The sequence below is a fragment of the Zea mays genome, chromosome 1 (genome assembly GCF_902167145.1).
Source record: "Zea mays cultivar B73 chromosome 1, Zm-B73-REFERENCE-NAM-5.0, whole genome shotgun sequence".
NCBI classification, from domain to species: domain Eukaryota; kingdom Viridiplantae; phylum Streptophyta; class Magnoliopsida; order Poales; family Poaceae; genus Zea; species Zea mays.
This window is the reverse complement of record NC_050096.1, coordinates 132,487,959-132,506,545: the sequence shown is the minus strand read 5'-3', so window position 1 is coordinate 132,506,545 and position 18,587 is coordinate 132,487,959. Positions and strand designations below refer to the sequence as shown.

The following is an 18,587-nucleotide window of genomic DNA, read 5'->3' as shown; positions in this document are numbered from 1 at the left end:
TTATTAACAAATAAAAAACAAAATATCTCAAAAATGTATATAATGATCAAATGAAAATGGCAATCTCTTGGCATTTTCTCTTTATTATATTATTCATATATATTCTTCTTTTTCTTCTTTTCTATGTAAATTGAAAATATCTGAAATCAAATTCAATATAGAATTTGGAATAGATTCTATTAAAAATTCATTTGAGAATTAGAGAAATAAAAAGAAAGTTCAATAAATTCTATAATACTATTTAAGAATATTATTTAGTTAAGCATATCAAGCTAAATTTATCTTTGTGAAATTCTAGTATTTTTTTCTATGTAAGTGGAACTTCCAATTTAGAACTAGCTAATAACTAATATTAATAATTAAGATCTGACATTTTATAGATTCCTTATATATATTTTTATTTGTTAGACTATTTCTATTATGTAAGCCCACTTAGCTCAGAGGTTAGAGCATCGCATTTGTAATGCGAGGGTCATCGGTTCAAATCTGATGGTCAGCTTTTTTTCTATCGATGTTCTATGAACAAGAATTTCTCTTTTTCTTCGAATAAAATGGGGAATCCAGGGTCTATTATGTCATTTTACCTTACAATTTTGCTAGATACAAAGCATAAAAATAAATAATATATATAGAAAAAATCTAGATGTTGATGAAATTCCATTTTTTTGTTACTCCATTTTTTGTGTTACTTTAGTAGATTTTACTCTGTTTATCCTTTAGTTCAATTTTGTTTGAATTTTGTTGTATTCGGTAATGTAAATAGAACGAAATTTATTGTGTAAAATAAAATTTCAATAAAGTAAAAAAGAGTCTTCATGTCCCGTTATCGAGGGCCTCGTTTAAAAAAAATACGCCGTCTAGGAGCTTTACCAGGACTCACTAGAAAAAAGCCTAAATCCGAAAGTAATCAAACAAAGAAGTTCCATTCTGGGAAAAAGAGCAATATCATATTCGTCTTCAAGAAAAACAGAAATTGAGTTTTCATTATGGTCTGACAGAACGATAATTACTTAGATATGTACATATTGCTGGAAAGCAAAAAGATCCACAGGTCAGGTTTTACTACAATTACTTGAAATGCATTTGGATAATATCTTTTTTTGATTGGGTATGGGTTCAACCATTCCTAGGGCCCGACAATTAGTTAACCATAGACATATTTTAGTTAATGGTCATATAGTTGATATACCAAGCTTTCCTTGCAAACCCCGAGATATTATTACTACGAAGGATAACCAACGATCAAAACGTTTGGTTCAAAATTATATTCCTTCATTCGATCCGGACAAATTACCAAAGCATTTGACGGTTGACACATTGCAATATAAAGGACTAGTAAAAAAATCTAGATAGGAAGTGGGTCGATCTCAAAATAAATGAGTTGTTAGTTGTAGAATATTATTTCGCCAGACTTGAACTTAACGAAAAAAGGGAAGGTTCATAGAATTTTCCCCTTCCCCTTTCCCCAAACTAAATCGACCTAAGGCTCTTTATTCATATTTTCCCGTTCACGTAGCAGAAATAGATTAACCCTAGGATACTTTTTTTTGTTTTTTGTTTTTTGCTCGATGTGTATTTTACATACCACAGTAATTTTCTATAGATAATTTCTATTAATTAAAGGTATTATTGTTGGAATAAATTATTATTTAATTTGTTACATTGTGATCGCTAACATTGATGAATTAAGAGAAACGAAAAGAGAGGGATTCGAACCCTCGGTAAACAAAAGTCTACATAGCAGTTCCAATGCTACGCCTTGAACCGCTCGGCCATCTCTCCTACATAATCTTATTACGGAAAATAAACTGAAGGAATAGCGAGTATTCGTATTCCTGCAGTACAGGTACAGCCACAACGGCTTGGGAATTCCATGGCTCTATTGGATTGGAATAAAAAAGAATGGAAGAATTCTTCTTATTCCATAAGAAAATAAAGGAACCCTAGAATTCCATTTGCATAAGGTACATTACGCCATACAATGTAAAAAAAGGGATATGGGGCAATTAATGACTTTGAAAACGTGAAATAGCTGATGAGGGAAGTTGTTGTTGACAAATAGGAAAGTGGAATGAAATCCAGTCTTAGTCAAATATTTCATATCTCTTCTCTTCTTGTCCAAACAGAAGGAAAAGGAGACAATTTGAGCTGAGCGGAAAATCCATATCTCTCTTATCCATTTAGAGCATATGGATCGATTTGTAAGAATAGAATGTTTTGGTTTTATGTTATTTTGTGATAGAATGAAAAAATTCTATATAGAACGGGTTGGGAATTATGCCTAGATCTCGTATAAATGGAAATTTCATTGATAAGACCTCGATTGTAGCCAATATTTTACTGCAAATAATTTCGACAACCTCCGGGGAGAAAAGGTCATTTACTTATTATAGAGATGGTGCGATTTGACTCTTTTTTAGCCATACCTATATCTCATTCTTACGAGAAAGAGAGAGGGTTCGCATAGAGAGAACAAAATTAGTAAAGGAAACCCGCGCTTGGGGAAGGTGAGGTGAACTAACAATTCCTTCTATCGTGTATCCTCGATTGATAGGTTCTGTATTACAGGGCAATCGTAGATTTGAGTATTGAGAGAAAGGTTACACCTACAGGATAGGTTTTGTATTACACGGCAATCCGACTCTACTAGTACCAATAGGCAGCATAGGGGAGAAAAGCACTTCACCATGAAATAGGAATCAACAAGAGAAAAACTTTGTTAGAAATTAGCCCTTTCCTGATTGGTATCAGGGTTGGGAAGAATGGTTGGGATAACAAACAACCATCAGGTTTGTATTTTGGATACCCTTATAACAAACAATTCCTCTAAATAGGAGGCGTTGAGAACAAAGAAATTCTTGGAGCTATCGTTTTCCTCTAGCATTAATATAATTCATTGGGATTGATTTGGTGACAAGGGGATCACGGGAGGATGGGAGGGGATTGAGGGGGAAATAAACTAATTTCCCCCTCAATCCCCTCCAATCCTCCCGGGATCCCGGGTCACCAAATCAGCCCTTGGTGTTAAGAAAAACCTCTCGGGGGAAGGTTGGCTAGAGATTTCTTGGAAAAATACCAGCCCCCTTCGGTCCATAATGAGATGGGACTAATTTGATTTTTATTCTGTTGATTTTTTACTTAGTACTATGTATAGAAGGGAGAAGCCGTATGAGATGAAAACCTCATGTACAGTTTTGGAACGGAGATTTTTTGAATAGAATGAACAATCGTAACAGATGTTGGCTCAATCCGAAGGAAATTATGTGGAAGCTTTGCAAAATTATTATGAAGCTACGCGACTAGAAATTGATCCCTATGATCGAAGTTATATACTATATAACATAGGCCTTATACACACAAGCAATGGAGAGTGTACAAAGGCTTTGGAATATTATTTCCGGACGCTAGAACGAAACCCCTTCTTACCGCAAGCTTTTAATAATATGGTCGTGATCTGTCATTACGTGCGACTATCTCCACTATAGAAAAAAGAAAAAAAGAAAAGAGGGAATTTTCTAGTGAATACTAGAATAGAGGGCTTTCTACATCGGGATCGTCAAAACAACGATTTTACCCTATTAGCTGTAGGAAGGAAGGACACTTCACGAGAATCAAAATAGGAAGAAAGTAGAGCCTATACTACTATTCTATGGATAAAGTTGAAATTGATAGAGAAAACACCGTAAAGATCAATTAGTGAGCGACTGGGTCGATACAACTAAAAAAACTGCTTCATTATACCACGATATGGGACAAAATTTAGGAATCCGCTTATGTAATAAAGCCGATCCACTAAGGGATTAAGCAGCGGTGTAGTATCAGATCCCAAAGATAGTAAGTTCTTTTTTCTTCATTATGGAAAAAAGGTCTTTTTCTAGGATTCTATAGAAATTTCATATATGAAAGAAACGAAACCGAGATAGTTACCTTTCAGAAAATTCAAACAAAGGATATAGGTCTATCTATGCTTCATTCTTCTAAAGGTGGGAGAAAAGATCAAACTTATTATTGATCAAAATTAGGGTTTGATACTTAGGTAATTAACTTCTTCTGCTTAACCCAAAAAGAAATTGGATTGATTTTTGAGAAATTGAATTCAGTTAAGATAGGGGAAATTAAGATAGCAATTTCTGAGCCGTATGAGGTAGAAAACTCTCAAGTACGGTTCTAGGGAAAGGAACTGCCTATACCAACCGAGGAGAACAGACCATTGTACAGGGCGATTCGGAAATTGCGGAAGCTTGGTTTGATCAAGCTGATGAGTATTGGAAACATGCTATAACGCTTACTCCAGGAAATTATATTGAAGCACAGAACTGGTTAAAGATTACGAAGCGCTTTGAATTTGAATAAGACCACTCTCCATTTTCATAAAAAGGGTGGTTTGGTTGAAAATCAAATCAAGAATTTCATTATATCCCTTTCTTCTACCTTCAATTTTATATCATATTTCATAAGGTTAAATAATAGGGATAGGCTCTGTAACAGAAGTAATAAAGTACATAAAAATCGGCATTCTAAATATTCCTACCTAATATATCAGGACAATCTTATTAATAATTCTAATGAGTTATCTTGGAATTTTGAATCGAATAAAAAAATCTATATTATGCTCACTCAAGGAAAGTAGATGTAGATAAGGGCTTATACCCTCAGAAAAAATACACCAGCTTCTTAAATTAAAACGTAAGAAAAGTTTTTTTGTTATGTCAGGAAATAATTTTCCAGAATAACCAATGTTCGTTAGGCACCCAATCCTTATGTCATAAAAGATCCGAACACTTGCCTCAGATTGACTTCAATATACAATTGCTCCAGTGAATAACTAAAAATAGAAGGATGGTAGATAGTAAAGAAAAGGATTAATCATAATATCTATCTTTAAAAGATTCAATAAAAGACAGTTAACGGGTCTCTTTGTATGTGTTGTCTGGAAAGAGGAGGACTTAATAATTATTCGTTCGTCGGAACCAGAAGTTATAATTGTTGTGGATAGGGATCCTATAAAAACAACTTTTGAGGAATTGGCCAGACCCGGGCATTTCCCAAGAACAATAGCTAAGGGCCCCGATACTACCACTTGGATCTGGAACCTACATGCTCATGCTCACGATTTCGATAGTCATACCGGTGATTTGGAGGAGATCTCCCGAAAAGTCTAGTGCTCATTTCGGCCAACTCTCCATTATCTTTCTTTGGTTTAGTGGCATGTACTTCCATGGTGCCCGTTTTTTTTAATTATGAAGCATGGCTAAGCGATCTTACTCACATTGGACCTAGTGCTCAGGTAGTTTGGCCAATAGTAGGACAAGAAATTTTGAATGGTGATGTAGGCGGGGGTTTCCGAGGAATCCAAATAACCTCTAGTTTTTTCAAATTTGGCGGGCATCCGGAATAACTAGTGAATTACAACTCTATTGTACCGCAATTGGTGCATTGATTTTTGCATCGTTAATGCTTTTTGCCGGTTGGTTCCATTTTGACAAAGCCACTCCCAAATTGTCCTGGTTCCAAGATGTAGAATCCATGTTGAATCACCAAATTTTTGTAGCTCATCATATGTACTCTATGCCCCCTAATCCATACCTAGCTACTGACTATGGTACACAACTTCCCCTATTCACACACCACATGTGGATTGGCGGATTTCTAATAGTTGGTGCTGCTGCACATGCAGCCATTTTTATGGTAAGAGACTATGATCCAACTACTCGATACAATGATCTATTAGATCGCGTCCTTAGACACCGCGATGCAATCATATCCCACCTTAACTGGGTATGTATATTTATGGGTTTTCACAGTTTTGGCTTGTACATGCATAATGATACCAGTGCTTTAGGTCGTCCCGAAGGTATGTTTTTGGATACCGCCATACAATTACAACCCATCTTTGCTAAATGGATACAAAATATCCATGCTAGCGTGCCTGGCACAACAGCTCCTGGTGCAACAACAAGTATCGGCTTAAGGTGGGGACGCGGCGAGTTAGTACCTATAGTGTAACACGTCAGGTGTTACTTAGGGTGTCCACCCAAGGCTACACCATTTAAACCTACTATCACATGTGGGTTAGTTTGAGCAAAGTGCACCAAACTTGGAAATCAAAATCCTAAGTAAGTGCAACCCATCTTAGATATCATACCCTAACCTATCATGCACCTCTAAAGGGGAGAATTGCCCAAAACCCTAATGCAAACCCCTTTGGACAATGGGAACCCTAGAAGTAAGTATGACCAAAAGGTCTTGAGGACCATATGATCATGGCTTGGACCAAATATAAAAGTTGTAGTACACTTAATAACCTACAAATAATAGTAAGAAAGTAACCCCAAAAAGATTTCAGAAAGGCCCAAAAGGGTCACCAAAGGGTTGAGCACAAAAGAAAAATCAGGATTTGTCTAAGTCCAAAACCAACCCTTGGCCAAAGATCACACATGTTCACCCTCATTCAAACTTCAAAACATTTTGACCCAATTGACAAAGTGGCGCCAAATTACCTCTAGAACACCCTGGAAAGGGTTGAGCCCAACCCTAAGTCGTTTGACACGACTTGGCACAAGTTTTGTCTCGGTTTGGACATCTCTGACATAGCCGACTTCCCACCCCCGTATCTCTCTAACCCGACCACATCTACCCTTGGAACTCACATGAACTAGGTAGCTCTAGGTGTAGGGAAGAGATCTCTCACAGGCCCTAGGGCAAGATTCGTACGTTTTGGCCGCTCAGCAGAGGGAAGAACAGGGGCAGAAGCAAAGAGCCACGTGTTCGACGTGCTCTAAGCTCGCCAGAGCACGCCCGACGCACACCCCCGCGTGCCCCGCATCGCGCCAAAGCCAAGCCGGCGCCATGGCCCACGCCCGCACCTATAAAGCACCCCGGGGACTTCGACTGTACCCCTCCGCACGTGCTCGACCTCACCAGAGCCCAAAACCACCGGCGTTTGCCCGTGCACGGCGTGCCCGCAGCCGCCCGATCCCCGTGCCACCGTAGACCGGCCAACCGAGTCCTTCCCAGCCACGCCCGACCCTCGGAGAAGACTGTGCACACCTCGGTGAAGCTCCCCAAGCGAGGAATCGGAGTTTGCTTCGCCGCAGAAGCCAGTCCACGGTCGCCGGACTTCGCCCGACCGCCAGTGACCGTAGACCAGGTAATCCTCTGCTCCATTCTTCGATTCCTTGTGCACATAACCTCTACGTCACCCCGTGAAGCTCATCGTGCCACTAGATTGAACTAGATCACCGTGGTTTGGCCGGAACACCCGCCGCCGACGAGAGCACCCGCCTGCGCACGTGGACCGGACGATTCCGGCCACCCCCGCCGTCAAGCCGTACACCGTTGTGACCGCCAGGACCTCCCGGAGCCAACCCCGCCCCTCGCCAGACCTCTCTCGCCGCCGGTAAGCCGCGCCGCCCTTTTCTTTTCCGCGGGTACTATTTAAACCTAGGGAGGCACCGCGGGGGAGAAGAAGAAAAGGCTAGGGGGTTTTGCGCATTGTCAGTGACTCAGAGGAATAGTAGCGCAGGGGTATAACTGAGATGGTTAGTTTGGAAAGAACCCGAGGACTTCGGTGAAAAGTGGTTTTTCCAGGAAACCTTTTTAAAGATCTGATTTAAATTCAAATAGAGCTTAAACAATTCATATCTTCTGTTTTGTTCACCCAAATTGAGTAAAACCAATTTTGCCAGATCTTAAATAATATAAACTACTTAAGAAAAATATAAAACCCCTAAGTGTTACAGAAAACTTTAAGGTTTTGATTTAAATATTGATTTAACCAAAAGCTAAATAATAGAAGGAAAATGGTTACACTGTTAGACTGAGGCTAAGAAAATTTGGAGAAGTACCTAATTACTTCCTAACCTGTTTAAAAATAATAAACCCCTCTGTACACCCAGTTAAGATAGAGTTTACCATTTAAACCCTTTTTAGCCTAAAGTTAAAGAAAATGTTAATGAAGGTTTAAATAAGGAACCAGGAAGCACCCATATTTTTGTTAGCCTACTTATTTAGTATATTTCACTAGAAAAAATTATTATACCCTGGTTTAGTACAAAATAATTGGGATACCTTTTATTTTAAGAAAACAAGGAAAACTTAGAAAAACCCTAGAAACATAACCCCAAAGTGAAAACACCCCAAACCTTGGGATAATTAATGTTTTGTTATTAGCAACATAGAAAAAATATGAAATCTGCTGTTTGACATTTTTCAAATAACAAGGCAGTAGAAAGTGCCTTTTGGGCATTTAACTTTAGAAAATCACAACTAAATAACCATCAATTAACTCTCTGTGGTTTTTGGCAAAGAAGCTTGTTATTACTGTTAGATGCCAACAAAAATAACCCTTTAGACAGAACCCACCCCTAGTTAAGAGTTGTAGTGCAAAGTGACCCCCTTTGCCCAACTTTTGTTATTTTTGTCCAAGGCATACTCTTTTTATTCTGGACCTCAAATTCCTAGAACAGCATATAGTGACCAATGCCAGCCCACTAGATTTTTTACAGAATTTTTGGAAGAAGTTAAACCACTGTTGTAGTTCAAACCCACACTAGAACTCTTAATTAGAAAATGAAAAAGGGAAAATTTGATAATGGAAACTTGTGTCACCCTAACCCAACTAGCAAAACCCTTTTTAATTTGCCCACTGAAATATGTAAGGGAAAATACAAATCCATGATGCTTATCCTTAACAAAACCTAAGCCTAGAGTGATAGGCACAAACCACTAAAAGCCATGTATGACCAAGAAACCCTAAGTTACTAACTAACTTAGTTTTTTCTCCCTTTAGCTTAATGTTGTTAAATCCTGCATAATCATGACATACATATTCATTGCATTCGATAGACTGCAACCTCGCTGATAGAGAGTACGTCCTCGTGCCGGAGCAAGGTGTTGCTCAGGAGGTAGCCCCGGATCCAGCACCAGAGCCTGCACCAGAGGATCTGCCTGCCACAGCTTTGGAAGGCAAGCCCCGGTTTATGCATAACCTGTTATTTATGCTATTTTACTATACTTAATGATTGTAGGATTGAATGTTCACTTAGGTGTAGGAGTTGTTTGAAACCCTAGTTGCATGATCTCAGGAATCCTATTGAGATGAATACTAGTTTGCTAGGTCGAGTAGCTGCTTTATTAAGTAGGGTCTCGGTAGAAGTCGAGTGATTTTTCTAGCACTCACGCGAGATCAAGAATTGGTCGTACCCACTTTCATATCATAATGATACTAGTCGGTGGACAACAATCCATGGGGATTGGTTGTCTGCGAGATGGGAAATTGGAATAAGGATTAACGTGCGGATACCTGTGTTAAGAGTTTGAACGTACTAAACACATACCGAGAAATATGGTAAATCGGTAAGCCTAGTACCTGAGTGAACCTGTCCGCAGATTGCCCTCCTCACGTGACCTGAGACGTGGTCTCCCATTCCGGTTATGGTGGGTACAAGTGCGGTCACTGCACGACGACAATCGGGGTCAGTGAGGCATTGTACGCCAAGGCGGTGAGCCCCTTTCTATTGCTAGGGAATCGATGGGGATGGTTGATGTGTGTGGGTTCGGAGTGCCTCGCCACGTCGTGTGTTTAGGTTTACCTTGCAAGGATAAAAACTCGATTCGAATCGTCTGCTTCTCGCAGCTAAGGAGACTGCTTGATCCATTGTACTGCATTGAGTAACAAGTGGAAATATGATGAGTTGATACAAGATGTTGATTGCTAAAAATGTTTGCTACTATGTATGAGTAGATAGTACATATTTAGCCTTAAGAGAGTCACACTTAAACTTGACAAAGCTAAAACTTGATTTAGAAACTCAGCTAGTGCTTTTGGCAACCAAACCCCACAGCCAAACAGCTGCATGTCTAGAGGTAGAGGAGTAGACTCCTCATACCAGGTAAGTCTAGCTGAGTATTAGTATACTCAGCCTTGCTTGTGGCATAATTTTTTTTACAGGATCTTTGGAGGACATGGTTGCTGGAGTGACTTGGCCGTCCATCTTGCCACCGGGTTGGACTGTCGAGTGGGACCTCGCCTCGGCTGAGGAGGAGCATGAGGAGTGATGGGACAGGCTTTCCCATCTCTCTGTTTAATTATCGTTAGTTTTATTCCGCTGCACTTCGAACAATGATGACTACTTTTGCAAAACTCCGATGATGATGTAATAAATTTAATACTCCTTAATGTATGGTTTTATGCTTTATTGTATTTGCTCTGTGACTCACCATCGGGTGAGATTGTGGTACTTGATCCTGTCAGTGGCCTCGTCGGACTAGATCCGAGGGATTGACGGGTTTTTCCCATTTAAGTGTGGTCTAGCCTCTAAGGCGGGACTAAGGCACTTAAGTCGGAATAATTCGGGCAGTTCCGCCACAGCTGGTATCGGAGCTTGTACCACCACTAAGGAATCAATAAACTATAAATATCATCCTTTTTCCAAAGTAAAACTTGATAGAAACAAATGTTGGATAGATCGTATGACGATCAGGATAGACCTAGGACGGAAGCCTTAGGATGATAGAGGGATAGTTAGGTGGCTAAGTGATTAAGCCATACAGGCTACTATAAGGGATGGGAGTTCTTCCCTATTCCCTTTATATTGATGTGAGATCGTTCAGGACGAGCATGCATGCATTCTTAATTAAACTAATGGATAATTGAGTAAGGACTTTAATACAAAATGATGACCAACTAAGTACCCCAGTACCATTGTTGTAGTTAGAAGAGAGGCCGAGTTGTGTTTTCCTTTTCTTTTTATAATTCTTTTTCTTTTACTTACGCTTAACCGTACACAGATGACTTCCCACGGATCCTCGGACGAAGGGAATGCACTGTCCCACACTGATGGGCTTGCACGAGAGGGCTTTCCTCGTATTTTGTGGGAGGTACTTCACGGGGCCGGTTACACGATGCCTCCCCAGTACGCGGTGCAGCAGTTCGAGAAGCACCAAGTGCCCCGCTGTAGGGTGAGGATGACCCTGGAGCCTCATCCCCTATAGCCAGGCTGGCGTTCGCTGGACTCTGAGTCCTTTGGATACCAGGCTGAGGATACGATCGAGGCGATTGCTCTCCACGGATTGACCACTTTTTGTGGATTCCACCCCTTGGAGCTGTCCACCCACCCCATTGGCTTGTTCCCCACTGAGAATGAGGATGACCCAATGTGGAAGGACCGAGTGGAGCATGCCAAGGACATCTGGGCTATCTACCCAGGTCAGACTGCTCACTTGACAGTGCGGTGCATGAATGCCCTGTACCGTCTGCAAGTGATGCGTGGTGAGGCAATGTCCCATCTGATGGCATTGTTGGAGGCAACTAAGATCACCTTGGATAACAGAGAAGAGCTTGTGGTTGATTTGTCCACTGAGATGGTGGAAAAAGACTTACAGGTGGAGCAGCTGTCAAATGAGATCCAAGAGCTTGAGGAACTGGTGGGAACAAGGGAGAACACCATCGAGGTTCTCGAGGATTAGTTAATTAAAACCCAACAGCAGCTTGCCGAGGCTAACAAGCACCTGGATATGCATCACCAGGAGATCCAGGACATGGAGGCCAATGAGGATGTTGACATTGAGGGAGGAGAGGAGACTGCCTCCAGCTTGGACATTGCGGGCTCAGGGAGACCACCTTCCCCCGAGTCGAGTGTTGCCTCGTTCGCTCACTAGGTATCAGGGGTAGAGCTAGAAGTCAGTGATGGTAGGACTCCTCGAAGCTAGCTTAGCTTTTGCACCCTTGGGGTACTAGGCTAGATAGAGTTGAGTCTTTTGGACTATTGATGTAATCGTGATAAACTCTTTTGGAAGCATGGTTGATGGATGATGTTTGTCTTAATTTGAGAAGAAAAGTTTATGCCTTGTGAAATCCTTTATGTTTATGCAAGAATCTATCAATTTCGCCTTTTGACTCTTTCATCGCGATTGAACCTTGAACCTTAAAGATGTGTTATTGAGAATATATGTGATTTTTCAGATGGCCGGGAGAGCGCGTCGTGGTCAAAATGAGCGCGTTCCTCCACCGCCGCCACCGCCTCCTACTCTGCAGGAGCTAATGGCCCAGCAGAATGAGATCTTGAGGCAGCTAGCTCAGCGTCAGCCGCCACCCCAGCACTATGGTGGCGGAGATCATCAGCGTCACCCCACGGCAGCCACCTACTAGGAGTTCCTCAGTACCCAGCCACCATTGTTTACCAAGGCGGAGGACCCACTTGATGCGGATGTATGGTTGAGAGTAGTGGAATCCAAATTCCCACTACTCCATGGAGTTTGCTCAGAGGTCACTAAGGTCAGGTTCACCACCCAGCAGCTTCGCGGACCCGCAAGGACTTGGTGGGACCATTTTCTTGCTATGCAGCCAGATGACTGAGAGGTGGAATGGAGAGAGTTCAAGGCAGCTTTCAGGGGGCACCATATACAAGCCGGTATTATGGACCGAAAGCTCAACGAGTTTCTGGCACTCACTCAGGGAAACAGGACAGTGTTACAGTATGCTCAGGCCTTCAATGACCTGTGCCAGTATGTTGGGTACCATGCAGACATGGACGAGAAGAAGAGGGACAGGTTCAGGAGGGGGCTCAGCACTAAGCTCCGTGACCATCTCAACACCGTCAGGGCCAACAACTATAATGAGTTAGTCAACATGGCCATTTCCTAGGAGGAATGTATCACAACTCGTCAAGCAGAGAAGAAGAGGAAGACCCCTGTACCAGGACCTTCAGCTCAGCCCCAGCGTTTCAGGATTGTGTCTGACACTCAGAACAGGGGACCGCAGTAGCAGCAAGGGCGTTGGGTGATCCGACCACAGCAGAAGCAGCAGCAGCAGGCACCCAACCGCACCCAGTTTCCAGCCCAGAGGAACAATCAACAGCAGCAGCAATATCGCCAGGCAAATGACAACAGGTGTTTCACATGTGGCAACACCGGACATTATGCCAAGAATTGCCCCAGAAACTAGCATAGGCAGGGGCAGAATGTTAATCAGAACCAAGGCAAGAGGCAGAAGGTGCAAGTGAGGCAAGGCAGGCTGAACTTCATGACCATGGCTGATATTCCAGAGGGAGCACCCGTCATGACTGGTATCTTTACAGTTTTGAATTATCCTGCTATTGTTCTTTTTGATTCTGGTGCATCACACAGTTTTATCAGTGCCAAATTTAGCGCCAAGTGCCAATTACCTTTTCACCACACCGATGGGGGTATTACAATTTCAACACTAGGAGGCAGGGTTGCCACCTACCAAATCAACAGGCAAGTGCCTATAAAATTGGGTAGTCTTGTGATTAGAACCACCCTTCTCATCTTAGGATTGGATAGCGTGGGTATTATATTGGGAACTGATTGGTTATCCAGGCATCAGGCAGTATTGGATATTGCAGCTAGGGCCATTGAGATTCACTCCCCTGCTTACGGCGAGACTACTTTATATTTGCCTGTTCAGGGTTGTACCCGTTCTTGTGCCTTCGTTATGATAGAATCCCCAGTGGAAAAGATCCCAGTAGTCTGTGACTACCCAGATGTATTTCCGGATGAATTGCCAAGGATGCCACCTGATAGAGACATTGAGTTCGCCATTGAATTGCAACCCGGGACTGCCCCTATCTCAAAGAGACCATATTGGATGCCTCCCGCAGAATTGGCAGAACTGAAAAAGCAACTGCAGGAGTTGTTAGAAAAGGGGTTCATTCACCCAAGTACTTCACCTTGGGGATGCCCAGCCTTATTTGTGAAGAAGAAGGATGAGAGTTTGAGAATGTGTGTTGATTACCGCCCTCTCAATGCGGTGACTATCAAGAACAAATACCCACTGCCCCGCATTGATGTTTTGTTTGATCAGTTGGTGGGAGCCAAAGTGTTCTCCAAGATAGATCTTCGCTCGGGCTACCATCAGATCAAGATTCGTGCCAGTGATATTCCCAAGACGGCCTTCTCAACCAGATATGGGCTTTATGAGTTTTTGGTGATGTCTTTTGGGCTGACCAATGCCCCGACTTATTTTATGTACCTGATGAACTCAGTATTCATGCCAGAGTTGGACAAATTCGTGGTCGTTTTCATTGATGATATTCTGGTCTATTCCAAGAATGAAGCCGAGCACACTAAACATTTGCATACTGTACTTCAGAGGCTGCGTGACCATCAGTTGTATGCCAAATTGTCTAAATGTGAATTCTGGCTGAAGGAAATTAAATTCTTGGGTCACACAATTTCTCAGGATGGGATATCTGTTGATCCTGAGAAGGTACAAGAGGTGATGGATTGGAAACCCCCGACTACAGTAAGGCAGATTCAGAGTTTTCTGGGATTGGCAGGGTATTATCGACGATTTATTCCGGATTTCTCCAGAATTGCCAAGCCAATGACTCAACTGTTGAAGAAGGGAGTTAAGTATAATTGGAGCCAGAAGTGTGAAGCCGCCTTTCATACGCTAAGGCAACATTTGACAACAGCCCCAGTGCTGGCTCAACCTGATAACACCAAGCACTTTGAAGTTTATTGCGATGCTTCTGGTACGGGATTGGGATGTGTCTTAATGCAAGATAACAGAGTAATTGCTTATGCCTCCCGAGCACTCAGACCCCATGAGCAGAACTACCCTACACATGATCTGGAGTTAGCAGCCGTGGTTCATGCTCTCAAGATATGGAGACACTACTTGATGGGAGCTCACTGTAACAATTACACTGATCATAAGAGTCTCAAATACATTTTCACTCACGCAGATCTTAATATGAGGCAGAGGAGATGGTTAGAGTTAATCAAGGACTATGATTTGGAGGTGCATTACCATCCTAGCAAGGCCAATGTTGTGGCAGATGCCTTGAGCAGAAAGGCCCAGTGCAATTGTATGAGCATGGATGCAAGAGTTACTACCCTGTGTGATGAGTTGTGCAAGCTAAACCTAGAAGTTGTTTCTTCAGGTGCTTTGAACTATATCTCGGTGGAGCCCACATTACAAGAGCAAATAGTCAGGGCACAGATTGAAGACAAGTGTGTTCAGGTTATCAAAGAAATGATCAAGCAGAAGGCAGAGAAATACAAGTGCTTCCGTCAGGACAGCAAGGGAATTCTATGGTTTGGAGATCGATTGGTTGTTCCCCAGGACCCTGAGCTCAGAAAGAAGATATTGGATGAAGCCCGCCTTTCAAAATTCTCCATGCACCCCGGCAGTAACAAGATGTATCATGATCTCAGATCCTTATACTGGTGGACCAGAATGAAGAGGGAAATTGCCAAGTACATATCCGAGTGCGATACCTGCCAGAGAATCAAAGCCAGTCATTTGAAGGCAGCAGGCCCTTTGCAACTCCTTCCCATACCATCTTGGAAATGGGAGGACATCTGCATGGATTTTATCGTGGGATTGCCCAAGACCTCCAGACACCATGATTCCATTTGGGTTATTGTAGACAGATTGACCAAGACCACTCATTTCTTACCAGTGCATACCACCCACAAGACAGAGAAATATGCAGAAATCTATGTTGATCAAATAGTGTGTTTGCATGGTATTCCAAAGACCATTGTATCTGACAGAGGAGCACTGTTTGTGGCACGCTTTTGGGAGCAGCTACAAGAATCACTTGGGACCCAGGTAATACGAAGCTCAGCATACCATCCTCAAACAGATGGTCAGACAGAGAGGGTAAATCAAATCCTCGAAGACATGCACTACAAGAAACTGATAAATGTTCGTGGGTTTTGTTAAGAACGTGGGTACCGACGTTCTTATATCAGTTAAGTTCATGGGTTTTTTTAAGAACATGGGTACCCATGTTCTTAAATTAAGATCGTGGGTCCTAGCCAAAACTGTCGAACTTAGCCTATTAGGAACGTGGGTACCCACGTTCTTAAATTAAGTTCGTGGGCCAACTCGAAACCGTCGAACTTAAGCAAAAAAAAACCTAAATCCCATCCCGCGCCGCGAGTCTCTTTTCACCAGCTTTCTTTTCCGCCCACATGCAGCACTGTGCCGCCCAGGGCGCCGCCCACCCATGCCGCCCACCGCGCCCCCCTCCAGCCCACCGCCAGCAGCACCCGCGCCGCCAACAGCACCCGCGCTGCCCACCCGCGCCGCCCACCGCGCCCGCCGCAACCTCCCGTACTTTGCCTGGTACACTTCGTGCCGCCGTCGCAACCTCCTCCTCCCCGTCACAGGTGAGCGAATCGAGGGCTCCTCCCGTACTTCTTTAGTGTTGCTGTTTCTTGTTGTTGCCGAGGATGTTTAGAGGACTGGATACTGGAGGCTGGGTGATAGGTTGCAGTCATGCAGTGGGGTTCGCTGGTTCTATTAAGTGTTGGATCCGTAGTAGGAGTAAGGTTCGCCAAAGTTGCTGAGACTTCCTTGGTGACCTGTGGATGCTTTGATCCTGTGTTTATTTCAAGGTGGCTAGTAGTATTGCACTAGATCTCCTCTCCTTGTAAATTTTCGATATAATAAGCTTCTGGTAATGGACGTATAGTTCATCTGTGCACGTGAACACTGCAGAGATCCTTGTGATTAGAATTTAGAAAGGAACTTTTGGATCTAGTCGTTTAATGACCACGAAAATGTATTGGTCCTGATTTGGAACTTCCGAAACTATGGCCTTATTGTTCTTATTGTTTTTGTAGTTCCATCTGGCTATAATTTTTTTTGGCAAATTTTGGTTCTTTTGCAGAGCAGGTTAGGCTTATAACCAAATGCTGATTCAAGATTTCTTAAATGTTTGAAAATATTATATGACTCATGTCCACAAATCCTGGAGATGGAATTCTTTCCACCAAAAAGGGGAAGGGTCATGAGGTTTGTGCATTGGACATTGATGTGCTTGTGCTCATGTGCTGGACTTCTTGAGATGTCGAGTGTCAGATGCATCGAATGCCTTCTGATAAGAAAATGACATTTCAGATCATCAGTTGTGAGGAATCATAACTGGCCGCGATAGGAAGTGCTAGCTGCAGCAGCACTACTCAGTAAAACCTGTAGAAATTAAGCAGCATCAGCCGCCGCAACTGTTTTCAGTTGTCAGGAAATCACTGTGTTGTTTTCAATAACTGACTATGTGTTTGACTAAATCTTCAGGGACTGGTGTCATTCCTTGTGCTATTGCACAAATCGTTTGCATGTATTGGAGATCACCACGCTCACGCCAAGCAGCATGAAGATCAAGGTCGTCGCTCCACTAGAGAGGAAGTACAGTGTCTGGATCAGATGACCAATCCTTGCATCCCTGAGCACATTTCAGCAGGTAACACCAAGTTTTCCGACGGCTATTCTGTATCTACTATCTGAGTCTATTTTGTGAAGTTCTGACATAAGTTCTTGTTTTCCCTGTGTAGATGTGGATCTCAAGGGCTGAGTATGAGGAGTCTGGTCCAGCTATTGTCCATAGGAAGTGCTTCTAGACGTCACCTAGCCTTAATTCTCCTATGGAAATACCTTCGTTTGATGACATATCTATGGATGGTTGCTCTGCTATAGCTCGCAGTTTTTGTGTTTGCCAATATATCCGGTAACATTGTGGAGTCAGTCGTCCACTGTATGAAGTATGTAGTTTGGTCAATCCTCTAAATGTTGGCATGCCTATAAATACAGACTTACCATTTCAGAGCATTGGTGGACTTATCTTACCTCTGAACCATGTGATTGCAGGGATAGTCTAACTCAGGCTGTGGAAGAAGTGAATATTGTAATTAAATTTAATAGTTTGCTTACAACATTAAGCAAACACCCTGAAGCTGATAAAATTGCTCGTGGTCTTGGCCCTATTTCATTAGGTAAAACAGTTAAACCTTTTGCAATCATACTTTTGTAGTGAGCTCGGCCTTGCTTAAGATTTTTTTTGTGCTTGTCATGCATAGCTGGAGAGGATGATCACGATAGGAGAGCTGATGATCTCAAGATACTCTATAAGGCCTATGCTACAGAAGTACTTTCAGATGGAATTGTGGATGATAAGAAGGTGATTTAATTTCTAGTTTACTGATGGTGCTTGTTTTGTGTGGGGACAAATTAACATAACCTACTTCTAGTTCTTTTTTAGGAGAAATACAGTAGGGGAGGCCCCTACTGTTCATTTTATTTAAAAAAGAATGAATAGAAAAGGAGTTACAGAAAATGAAATCAAACATGTATAGGTGACCGGTAGAAAAGGCAGCATGCAACAGGCAACCAAGAGAGGAGAAGTGCACACAAGCTAGTCAATTGAGCTTAGCCGTAAATAAATTGAATATCTCACAATTTGGAATAGGCCCCATCAGAAAATTTTAGCTTGACTGCAACATTAATTCCACAGCGCTGCTATCTGTTGTGGTAAATAAGGGGTTTTGCTCAGTGACAATATGTTATACAAGACATCTATACACTAATCTTTGTGCTGTCATGCTGATACTGCTGCATTGTTATTTTAGACTGCTATATTGTCAAAACTATACCTTGACTGCAGGAGGTATTATATATGTTTTGGAAAGGTAACTTGTGTTTGGTTCATATTTAGCGTATTGCCTATGATCACGGATGAAATTTACCAACAAAAAAGTATTCTACAAATGTTTTGACCAGAAGAAGCTTGCATCTATTTTCATAATAATAAAACTACGAATTGTATGTATAAGTA

General features: G+C 42.1%; 1 protein-coding gene and 1 non-coding gene across 2 annotated transcripts; one reads left to right on the top strand and one right to left on the bottom strand.

Moving 5' to 3' along the window:
- Positions 1–1,695: 1,695 nt before the first annotated feature.
- On the bottom strand, positions 1,696–1,782 carry TRNAS-GGA (transfer RNA serine (anticodon GGA)). The gene has a single exon. It is a non-coding gene; the product is annotated as a tRNA-Ser (tRNA).
- A 495-nt stretch (positions 1,783–2,277) lies between these two features.
- LOC118476050 (photosystem I assembly protein Ycf3) lies at positions 2,278–4,433 on the top strand. The gene is made up of 3 exons (XM_035964087.1): positions 2,278–2,400; positions 3,237–3,462; positions 4,193–4,433. The coding sequence occupies exons 1-3, from the start codon at positions 2,278–2,280 to the stop codon at positions 4,351–4,353; spliced, it is 510 nt and encodes a 169-aa protein (XP_035819980.1). The 3' UTR covers positions 4,354–4,433.
- The last annotated feature ends 14,154 nt before the right edge of the window (positions 4,434–18,587 follow it).